Here is a 12,654-nt window from a genome sequence, read left to right as displayed (position 1 = left end):
ATGTGAAGTTTGAAAATTTAACATTATTTGAGGATAGTGGAATTAAGCTATAATAACTTGTAACACGAGGAAGCTTAAAAGTAAACAAAAGGTTATTTTTATACCCATGCATACTATAATTTTGTCGAGAAATGTGTAACGCACAGAAGGAGACATCTCCGACCCCATAAAGTATATATATTCTCGATCACTATCAATAGCCGAGTCGATGTAGCCATGTCCGTCTGTCCGTCTGTCGGTTTCTATGCAGACTAGTCTCTCAGTTTTAAAGCTATCTTTATGAAACTTTGCAGAAGTCCCTTTTTCTGTTGCACGCAGCATATATGTCAAAACCAGCTGGATCGGACAACTATATCATATAGCTACCATAGGAACGATCGGTCGAAAATAAAGTTGCTGTATGAAAAATATTTTTGTTTATCAAGATATGGGGTCGGAGATGTTTCCTTCTATGCGTTACACATTTCGCGACAAAATTATAATACCCTCCGCAAGGGAATGAAAAGAACATATTTCCCGAACTAGGAATCGAACCTGTGACAGATTGCACCACCTAAAAACGCATCTAATTAACAGCCACACCAACAATTTAATTCTTATGAAATACAAACGAATTTAAATAACAGCATATAACCACAGTGCAGAATCCACAACAACCGCATTGTCAATGCTGTTGATCGAATTCAATATCGAGGCGCATGAATGTGTGTTTGTCATGTATACAAACTTTCTTGTAATTTGCGCTAGCAGCCTAAAACACGTGGCCACCCAAATCCACATTTTCTTTAATAACTTTTGTGTTTCTTAGCCGGTTGATGAGATTTTCAACAGCAGATTCTCTTATGCTATAGAATATTCGTATTTCCCAAAATGACAAATGCATTATTAAAGTTTTGCATATTCCAAACCTAGCTCTGAGTTCCTTGCGTTCATACATACGGCAAGACAGACATGACTAGGTCGACTCGTTATTGATGCTGATCATAAATAATAATAAATATACTTTATGGGATCGGGGATGCTTTCTTCTGCCTCTTACATACATTTGCATAAATACATTATACATTATATTACATTGCTGATTGGGTCGCAGCTGAGCCGTTGTTGTTTTTATGGGACAGATCGCTCCATTATATATTAGAGCACAGTAGATAGGAATGATCAATAAGAAGTCAGTTGTTGTTTAAAAACCTCTTTTATCTAACTTGGCATGCTTTCCGCCTCAATAATAAAAATCATCTTATAGCTGCTGTTATTGTATGAAAAACTTGTTTGTTCACATTTTAACATATGAATCATTTTTCATATAGTATGAATTAATGTTGTGTTTTTCAATTTATCGTTAATAAATATAACAATTACAAGTTTCGCAGCTCTCCTTACATATCTGCAAACGCAAAATCCAAACCTTTTATTTTCGGCATGCTGCATACAACAGTTTTTTCTTGCTTAAGAGAAATTTGAGTACTAACAAAAAATAATCTTTAAACACTTCATATGATCCAAAATAATTAACCCACGCTTCTTATAAACTACATTTTGGGGGAGAAGCTCCTACCTGGATGAAACATGGGGAATTTTTTTTGGTAAATGTAAGTTGAGGTCACATCTGACTTTGATCCCTGGCGAAAGTCGCTTTGAAAAGCTTTAATGTGCCAACAAAGTTTTATTCCGATATCTGATTATATCTCCTGAACAAATACTATTTTCGACCAACTACGCGAAGGTGGTCAGGAAATTTTCGGTGGTCAAGTCGGAGGTGACCAGCACCTCTAAGCACCAGCTAATTTTGTTCTTTGAATGCACATCGTAAGTAGGAGTAGTACTTCTAAAATTTCTTTATTGGTTTACTTATTATGGACATAACCAGGGTAACCTTTGCATTGTTTTCTGGAGCTGCATACGTAACTCAGAACGCGGAACCCCCTTCGGAAATCGTAAAATAGTGCATGGATATCGCAGAGGGCAAAAAGTTACTAGGCGAGCATTCACTGTGCGCTTTTCAGGATCCATCCCTTGGCAGAGATCCGACAATTTGGCTGATCCCCCTGATCGAATCCTGAAGCTCACAAATAGTGAAAAGAGCTATTTTGCTGAGTTTTAGGGAGTTTCACCCAGTTTCACATAAAATTGTTCAGGGCTTCACTCACTCATGAGACTACTTTTGGACATCGCACGCTAGCTGCTGCAACGCTCAAAGTTCTAGGAAGCGGTGTCAAAGGGGTATCGCAGATTATCTCGAATTTCAACATATATTTTGGTATTTATACCCTGAACCCATTAAAAATTGGTAAAGGGGTATATTGTATTTGTGCAAAATCCAAATGTATGTAACAGGCAGAAGGAAGCATATATTCTTGATCAGCATCAATAGCCGAGTCGATCTAGCCATGTCCGTCTATCTGTCCGTCCGTCCGTCCGTATGTATGAACGCAAGGATCTCAGAACCTATAAGAGCTAGAGAAATTTTTAGATGTAGATTCTCCTAGTGCCTGCGCAGATCGAGTTTGTTTCCGATAATCGATAACTTACTCCGTTTCCAAGCAATCGATAAAAATCGATATCGATCTCCTGTTTTTTGGGCAATTTTGGTAAATTATAAGAGCTAAAGTCACCAAACTTGCCATATAGCTTCTAAAATAAAATATATATATGCATTTGATATTGGAAGAAGAGGATTCAGGGTATCCCCTAGTCGGGAGCTCCCGACTAGAACCTCTTACTTGTTTTTATATGGCTTTCAGGCATTATAAAGTCCGTATTCTGCTAACAGCAACCTTTATACTTTGAAAACGATATAGTAGCCACTTAGCTTGTTATTTCGAGTTAAGTCTTAAACGTTGAAATGCAAATATATAGAATTTGAACCTGGCTGCGTGTAGATTTTTTTAATGGATCAAAGTTTTGTGATGCAGTTTGCAGGCGTTGCAATTATGCGAATTATAACAGTTTAAAAATTTAGTTTCCGCCTTATTTGGTAGCGATCACGATACGTAATATTTTTGAGAGTTGTTGAGCTTGAAAATCCCTTTGACTATACTTTGTAAAACTTCTTATAGCAGACAAATTGACAAGAACCTTTAGTTGTTTAATCGCTCACAGGCAATATATATAAATCTTATATATTTTTTTCAATAGATATATAGAAAAGCAAATATTCATTGAAATTCAAATGGTTTCATTATTTAAAGTCTGATGATGATATGGTGTAGGTGTTTTATAAAATGATAAAAGTGAGAATTGTTGTATTCTGTTTTGCTCAGTTCACTGGTGGGTAGCTTAGACTTAGGTGTTGTGGGGAAGATGACGATAGTAGACCTTTAAGCCTAAACTGTGCTCTCTCAAGCCTGTGCTGGGCTTAACACTTCTCAGGTCACTGAACATCCTAGCGAATGATATAGGTATTTAGTTAATCTTGATTTACAATGGATTTGCACATATCGACTCCTTTATGACAATGTGTGCCCGAAAGTATGTGCTGTGCAATTTGAAGGCCTCTAGTGCTGGGAAGGAAAGCAGGTTTGATGATATCCGGATAAACATACCCTCCCAAATAATGTTGCGAAAGTTGCCGTGTATGCTTGCGTGGATTACCTTGATCGAAGTACGGCAGGTCCGCTAATAGCTGATGGAGGATGATAATTGCGGAAAGCTCCTTGTTAAATCAAAGGAATGTGCTCATTTCTTGCCACGAATAAGCGTGATGCTACGCGTAAAACGCTTGGCGAATGACACGCTAATTCGGGATACGGAGATGCATGGAACGCACGGTTTTCAAACACTGTTCTACAACAACAGCGGGGTTACTAAATGTGGCTGCAACGACCCGTAAAAAGGCGACTCACAAATCTTAAGAGGTTGGATTAGTCACGGCTCTTTGGTAGAGATAAGGGGCGGCCTCGCATAAAAGATTTGTGCCGCTTTAACCCGGCCGGACCGCTGGTGAGCAATACAGGCGTAATCACTTAAACGCTTCTCTGCATCAAGCCGTTGGAATCGTCGACACTCTCTTAAGGTATGCATGTTCTGCAGCGGAAGAACTCAGTTCCTCTAACACGTCTGTCTTTGTAGTCGTGTGTGGTCCGTCGCGTAATCTCCGCTCAAATGGATGGAACTATATAAAGAATGGGAATGAAATAATAGTAAATGAAGTTTTATTAGCTTTTATTAGTTTAAATTCGAAACATTGTCGTATTGACATTGCGAAAACAGGGATTTTATGCTTGCATCGAAAAAGATAAATCCAGCTTAGCTTGATATAAACAATAATTGAGACCATACCTAACTTTGTTGCCTCAAGCTAGTCGCTTTTGACAGCCTTGATGCGCAATGAAAGTATTTTCCGTTATCTAATTGTAAATTGTGACAACGATGGTTGTCAGATCGTCAAGTCGGTAATGCCCTCTAGATGGATTGCTTTTGTCATGAAGTATATGAAGACGCTGTATTAATCTCTTAGTTATTCGGCTTGGTTGACGAATATTGCTTTTGATGTCATAGCGAAGTCTATGGTATACATACAGGGCCAGGAAAAACATTATCTTTTCCGATCAGCCATTAAGTGCGTTTGGTGGTTTTTTATTTTGGCAAAAGAAACCTTACAGGACCTCATAATGATCATAATCATGATCATGATCATAATAATTGAATAAATACAAAATTTATGGAATTCTGTGATTGGAAAGGAGAAGGATAACAACAAAGAAAAGGAGCAGTGAAGGTGAATTGTTATACAGATAAAGATTGGATGGCACTCTTCGTAGCTCACACGTTTTTAGTCCATGGGATTACAGGGATGTCCTGGTTTGCAGAGAAGCATCTATATGCACCATCTTACTTCCTTTTTTGAACGCATGTCATAAGTAGGAGAAGTATTTTCTAGTAATTCCCCTTGCAGCGTTTTTGGAAGCGGCGTACCATTTTTTAAACACGGTTGCCCTGCCGAAATTGAAAAACCGTTCAAGGATATCGGCTCTGTGCGCTTTTCCAGATACATCTCTAGCTAAGTTTCGACGAGTTAGGCCATTTAGGCAGCGGTTAGTTAGTCTGATCCACCAGATCCAAGTAAGAGAAACCTTGACCAGATATATCGGCATATTAATGCTTGTGACTTTTGCTATATTTTCTTTCCAGATGGATACAAATATGGTCCATCTTTATAGTGACTGCCGTGGCAAGCCAAGCACGATCATATAGCTGGCAGTTGACAGTTCGGAAAAAGAACAGTCAGTATGTCTCTATAGTGATATTGTCTTCATAGGAGCAACTCTTTTATATATATTTGGTTTTTTTTTTTAACCGATCTTTATGAAATTTTCTGCAGTATATCTTATTGTACCATAGAATATTTGTGTGTTCTCAAAAAGTCAATCGCATTTAAATTGTGGCTTAAATTGGTTAGCAATAAAAGTTGGGTTATTAACTTGATTTATAGCTCTTTGATGGTAGCGGGGAGGTGGCGATAGGTATAAAATGAAGATACTTGACATATAAATAATATTCTAGAAGCAACTTATCAAGTTTGCTGACCCTAGCTCTTATTATTTACCCAATTTGTTAAAATAACAGGATGTCGATATCGATTTTATCTCGATTGCTTGGAAACGAAGTAAGTTATCGATTATCTGAAGCAAACTCGATCTGCGCAGGCACTAGGGGGACCTACATCTAAAATTTCAAGTCTCTAGCTCTAATAGGTTATGAGATCCTTGCGTTCATACATTCGGCAGATGGACGGACGGACAGATGGTCAGGCGGACAGACAAAAATGTCACATTTGTGAAATGTGTTTTCTTATGGGGAAACTCACAGGCCGCATTTTACACATTTTGCAAAAAAGTGACATTTTCAGAAATGTGTTCAGTGGACAGAGGCTATTTGTTCATTATTCTCTCATTGATTTCTTTTTATTTTGAAATGCAGTCGACGGCAAAAATATTTTGACAAAGACAAAGCATGTGTTTTTGTTTATAATTCCTTAAGTAAGCTTTGAAAAAGGTTTAAATAAATATTGAAAAAATGTATGTTCATTTATTTTTAAAGTATATTAAAAATTATTATTTAAGTATATCAATAACAATAACGAAAATCATTTTTCAGAAATGTATGGTAGCATAAATATTTTGGCTAGATCGACTCGGCAATGTATGCTGATCAAGAATATATATTCTTTATGGGGTTGGAGATGCTTCCTTCTGCCTGTTACATACATTTGGCTTTCGCACAAATACAATTTACCCTTGTACCCATTTTTAATGGGTTCAGGGTATAAAAATGTCAAAGAAAACCGAATTTAAACTGCACACGAAAGTATGTATACAGACTCCTCTTTATTGCATTTTACCGCATGACATTTGCTCGTACATATGTATGTTTATAAGAGCGGTTTTTAATTGCTGACGAAACTAGTAACAACTAGCCTAATTTTAATTTAAATAATTTTATGCAACACTATAATGTTAAATAAAATAATCACGTCGGAGCCACCAAATTGTTGGGCTTACAAGCTTTTTTATTAGCACTTAATAGCGAGAAGTTAAGGATGTTATAAAAACTCCACTTTTTCTTATAAGTTCATGCAACGGGTTGATTTATTTATATGATTATAGCGAACGTATTGACAATATGCGAAAATGTACAATTTTTAACGAAGCGATCGATAAGAAATCCGATATAGCGAACATACGAGACATACATTGATGCGCTAGCAGCTTAAGACAAAGTGCAAATGGTAAAAGAGCGCGATAACAGAAACTACGATGAGCGCAAAGCGATAAGCGCAAGATAGTTAACAGCAAATAAGATTGAGCTATTTTATGACATGCGAGAAGCGCCAAACAAAACAAAATAATGACATTGCTTGCCTCGCAGGGCAATATGTAACTGAAATGTTATGCTAACATAATACTAGTTTAATTTTTAGCTGCTGAAACGAACAAATTCAATTCATCAAATGGATTTAAAGTTTTTTCTTCTTCAAGCATAATGTTCTTTAAAAAAACTTTAATGTGAATGGCCTGTTGTGATTGAGTTAATATTTACCATGTGTTTTGCAAACTTATACAAATAAAACTATGAGAATAAGACAAAAAAATTTTTTGTTGCGATTTGAAAACCGTGTTAAAGCGAAACCGTGTAAATCGAGGGATAGGTGGATATACGTGTACATTTACACAAACATTTGTATACCCTTAACCCATTAAAAATGGGTACAAGGGTATATTGTATTTGTGCAAAATCCAAATGTATGTAACAGGCAGAAGGAAGCATCTCCAACCCCATAAAGTATATATATTCTTGATCGGCACCAATGTCCGTCCGTCCGTCCGTATGTATGAACGCAAGGATCTCAGAACCTAAAAAAGCTAGAGACTTAAAATTTTAGATGTAGGTCCTCCTAGTTCCCGCGCAGATCGAGTTTGTTTCCGATAATCGATAACTTACTCCGTTTCCAAGCAATCGATAAAAATCGATATCGACATCCTGTTTTTTTTTTTAGCAAATTGGGTAAATAATAAGTGCTAGAGCCACCAAACATGATATGTTGCTTCTAGAATATTATAGATATTTCAAGTATCTTTCATTTCATACCTATCGCCACCTCCCCGCTACCACCCCAGAGCTATAAATCAAGTTAATAACCCAACTTTTATTGCTCACAAATTTAAACCCCAATTTTAATGCAATTGACTTTTTCAGAATCCACAAATATTTTATAGCACAATACAGTAGAAAATTTCATTAAGATCAATTAAGAAACACAAGCACATCAGTTTCTCTGAGAATTCACGGGTTCTAACTACGGGTGGGTCTCTCATCTCCTCACTTTGCAATATCAAATCAATATATTTTTTTATCACGCCTTCCACGCTAACAACTGGAAAAGATTTTCAATGCTAATTCTTCTAAAAACTCAATCTCATCAATATATCTGCTACTTACTTTTTGCTCTACAACTTCCACTTTTCTCTGTCTCTCCCCCAAGCCACTTAACGATCGTCCATATGATTATTGTTATAGATATCACTCAAGCTATCGCTATGTTTGTCTACGTACTCATTTCTATAATTATCTCTATTTTGCTTTCTATGGTTATCTCTATACTCGTCAATATGGTTATCTCTAAACTGCTCTCTACGGTTAACTCCTTGCTCATCACTACGTTCTTCATGGCTATCGCTACGGTTTTATCAATGTATTTTACTATGTTCATCATTTACTAAATCAGCTTGCCCACTCAATGCGTCCACGTCCGACATGTTACTTCCGAGCCTATGCTCGATATGGTAGTCATAATTTTTCGATTCCAGAGATCAACTAGCTTTATTTGGATTAATAGCTTTTCGACTAAGGGTTTGCACTAAAAAAAGTTTTTCCAAACGGTCCAAATGTTGCATTTCGGTGACATAATTGGTCTGCATTGCATAGTTCGAGTTTTGTGTTGTATATAACGGTTCTTCCCAGAATTTCATAGGAAGCCGGCGCCAAGTTGTCGGCGTTGCTTGTCTCGAAATCTGGTAACAAGGCCACAGTCTCCACTAAATGGTTTGGAACCTCTACATCGATTAAATTGTCCAACTTTTCCAAATTTACAATTTACTGCCGCACGTAATTGTTGCATTGACGCACTTCCACTAATGTGACCGGCAAAACCTTTTAATATAGTACTTAGTTCCGATTTGGTTTTGCAAACAATTTCGCTACATTGCATTAGTCGAATAATTAGCGAAAGGTCTGTACAAACTCCACACCTGATACTCTACACTCCACTCCACACTCTTCTATTATTCTTTTCTCATATCTTTATTTCACAGCTTTTCTCAATTTTCATTCGGTTGAACAGCTTAAACATGTGTCGAGACTCTTACCTCTCTTTATCGATGTTGTTTTTTTAAACATCGATACATTCACTTATTATATCGATACATCCATTGCTTAAATCGAATGTTTAAGTATTTATTACGATCTTAACTGCATAATCCGCACTCTTTTCTTATTTTCTTTTAATGCTCTGAACCCATACATAACAAGTAAGAGGTTCTAGTCGGGAGCTCCCGACTAGGGGATACCTTGAAACCTCTTATTCCAACACCAAATAAATTAATAAAAATAAGTTCCCTTGGCAGGGCTCGAATTTGCAACTGACCGCATTACTTACTGTCGACTCTACTCAACAGCCACACCGGTAGGTCTCGAACTCGCGACAGACCGCACCACTTGCTATGCCTCTACTCAGCAGAAAAAGGAACTAAAATAACATTACAAAAAAAAGATGCAATTAGCATGCTATTAGAATGCGAAGCAAACGCGCATGAATGTGTGTGTGTGTACATGTATACAGAAATTCTTAAAGCTGCTGCCCCATTCAATTGCGCATTTGCATATAACTTTGGTTTCTACTGTATATCTATAATATTCTAGAAGCAACATATCATGTGTGGTGGCTCTAGCTCTTATTATTTACCCAATTTGCTAAAAAAAACAGGATGTCGATATCGATTTTTAGCGATTGCTTGGAAACGGAGGAAGTTATCGATTATCGGAAACAAAGTCGATCTGTGCGGGAGCTAGGAGTATCTACATCTATAATTTCAAGTCTCTAGCTCTTATAGGTTCTGAGATCCTTTGGCTCATACATACGGACGGACGGACGGACGGACTGACGGACGGACAGACGGACGGACGGACGGACAGACGGACATGGCTAGATCGACTCGGCTATTGATGCTGATCAAGAATATATATACTTTATGGGGTCGGAGATGCTTCTTTCTGCCTGTTACATACATTTGGATTTTGCACAAATGCAATATACCCTTATACCCATTTTTAATGGGTTCAGGGTATAAAAAGGGTATAATGTATTTGTGCAAATGTAAATGTATGTAACAGGCAGTAGGAAGCATCTCCGACCCCATTAAGTATACATATTCCTGATCAATATCAACAGCCGAGTTGATCTAGCCATGTTCATGCGCAGAGCGAGTTTGTTTCCGATAATCGGATAAGAAAATGTGTTTTGCCTGCCCACGTGTTTGCGGCAGCTAACGCAAATTCCAAGAATTTCTGTGTGCACACACACATTCATGCGCGTCTGCTGTATTCTATCAACAGCTGTGAAATTGCGATTGTACTGCTTTCTTTATTGCTATTTTAATTCGTTTTTTTCTCCTTAAAATTAATAATTGGAGTGGCGTTGGGTAGAGGCAAGTATCGAAAAGTAGGTGGAAAAGTAGGTATAAAAAACATTTTGTTTTTCAATGATATGCTTCCTTCATTAATGCAAAATCCTGTCAACATCGGACCCTAAACATCAAATAGCTGTCATCGTAACGATTAGTTGAAAGTATGTTCTCTTCTGAACCACTGTTTGGTTTTTCAAAATATTTGGACCAAACAGAATTTGCTATTTATACTATGATGCTTATTCGTGAACCAAATGCTATCATGGTGGCAAGGCTATGTTATAGGAGGAATCGGTCGTAAGGCGACTTTTTTGTGGCAACATTCTAATTTCTAAGCTATTTTCATTAAAATCAACATTAATGATCGTCACCATTATGAAATATCTGCAAAACCGTTATACTATATAATGGTAAATGTCTACAAGGGTATTAAATCTTCCGTGCCGAAGATATTCTCACTTTCTCCTTCGTTCTTATGGTAGTGTTTTAAGTCTCTTATATAAAATCAAGTTTAAGATAATTTGACATTTCGTACTTTGCCTAATCTATTAATAAAATCATTCCACTATCAATTTTATAAACTTTTTTTCTATTTTAGAATAACAAACGATGCAAGAGAGGACGAAATGGAAGAAAATGTGGGACAGGTTAATACAATGATAGGTAATCTCCGAAACATGGCATTGGATATGGGCTCAGAGCTAGAAAATCAAAACCGTCAAATAGATCGAGTTAACCGTAAGGTAAATAAAATTTTAATTAAATTTGTTTACAATATTCTACATAATAATTCAATCTTTACCCAACCACTGGAGTTTTATTATTCAAATAATACTACTTAGGTAACTAATCCAAATATTTGTTGTATCTGTTACCAAACCAACTTTTTGGATACATATGGGCCACAAATAAGCAAAAAACATTGCTCTTGCAGTTAAATAATTTTAAATTAAGGAAGATTTTAAGTGCCGTACCATTACAGTTTGTTGACTTGAAAATTCGGGAAAACAACAGCGTTGGCACGCCGACGTTTTATTTTTTTTCATAATGATAACAATACTTTATTCGTATCTGAGAAGCACGGCGAAAATAGTGTAACATACAACGTATGTAAGCGAGCTCATGTCCGTGTAGCGTCTAGCGAAGCACGCGCTGGTTCCGGCACAGTGAAGTCGGCTGGGGTGTGTTGACTCATAAATGGCTAAGCTACCTGCTCGCAAGCTCTTATAATTATATATTAAAATTTCGCGTGCTATTAAAATGTCTAGTTCGATTACACCAACAAAACTACGGGGGTTAGGAAAAAATCTACAGAGTTACTGAAATTGTATTAGATTGATTAGGGACCGTAGCTGTATATGTTGTTGTTGTTCTGCGCTGGTATTAGTGCGACAACTGTTGCCCACCCTACCATGATCACCGGGGCCGCTTGACCAGACAAATGGTCGGTGATCCCTAAAACAACACAGATTACATTACCCTAACATTCCGACGACGCATGGCTCCAACATAAATAAGGCAAAGTAGCACATAATTATAAGTTCGTGACACATATTTATTTTTGTGGTGAATTGGGGAATTAAATCGCAATTTTTCTTAGCCATTAAACATTTTTTTTTATAATAGAAAAAAAAAAAATTTATAAAAGACTTATATTACACATAGATAAAGAATTTTTCTAGCTGAGGTTCTAATTTGGTCTATGACCCAAATTGGTAAAAGTAAAAACTATTCCTTTCTTTTTTTTTTTTTTGTTCGACAAAAATTCATTTAAATTTTTAATTCATTTAGCGAAAGCTGTAACGCTCACTTGAAATAGATTATTCTCTTAACGTTTTCTCTTTACCGATTTTTTTTCTCTTAAACGCGGCATTAAATTACCTATTAAATTATTATTAGGCCATTCTCTTTTGATTTTCTCGGAAATTAAGTGCAAAGAAAAATAAAATTTAAGAGTTTTTTTTTTTTTGCTTCACTTACATGCATTCACTCCATCTCCGAAAGCGCTTCCATCGATGAAATGTGCGATGATCTGCTGAAAAAAAAATCACTTCGAATTGCACACAAAAAAAAATTTAGAAAAAAAAATAAAAAAGAAGGCACTAGATAACAAAATTATTTTTCGAACTTCATGTGACTTGTATTCTCTCTCTTTCTCTTTAAAATCTGGCTCTCACCAGCAATATGGCGATCTGAATTTCGGAGCATGGAAGGAGAGAAGGAGAGATAAAAATAGGCCAATGAAAATAATATGTAGGGCAAGAAAAAAACGGAGTTAAAGAAAAAAAAAATGCGGAATAAGAATTTGACCATGCGGTTGCACTCTTTTGCCGAAAAAAAAAGAAAAAAAAGAAACTCGCACATACCTAATGTACAAATTTAAATTATGCGCTTAAGGCGACTTGAGTACGCCCATGGCGTTCACAATAGGACTTATTCAGTTTTTTTTTCACTTTTTTTGTTAGCTAAG

At 36.5% G+C, this 12,654-nt stretch overlaps 1 protein-coding gene across 4 annotated transcripts in view; it reads left to right on the top strand.

Moving 5' to 3' along the window:
* Positions 1 to 12,654, top strand: part of LOC115760392 (synaptosomal-associated protein 25) — a 298,733-nt gene that overhangs the window by 255,266 nt on the left and 30,813 nt on the right. For all 4 annotated transcript variants that reach the window (XM_030701690.1, XM_030701692.1, XM_030701689.1 and 1 more), the window contains one exon: positions 10,783 to 10,927. In XM_030701690.1, the coding sequence (XP_030557550.1) occupies positions 10,783 to 10,927 (145 nt within the window). The remainder of the gene's footprint in view (positions 1 to 10,782; positions 10,928 to 12,654) is intronic.

The sequence above is a fragment of the Drosophila novamexicana genome, unplaced genomic scaffold (assembly GCF_003285875.2).
Source record: "Drosophila novamexicana strain 15010-1031.04,08,12 unplaced genomic scaffold, DnovRS2.1 tig00000434-arrow-pilon, whole genome shotgun sequence".
NCBI classification, from domain to species: Eukaryota; Metazoa; Arthropoda; class Insecta; order Diptera; family Drosophilidae; genus Drosophila; species Drosophila novamexicana.
The sequence above is the reverse complement of the archived record's forward strand: the minus strand, read 5'-3'. Positions and strand labels throughout refer to the sequence as shown.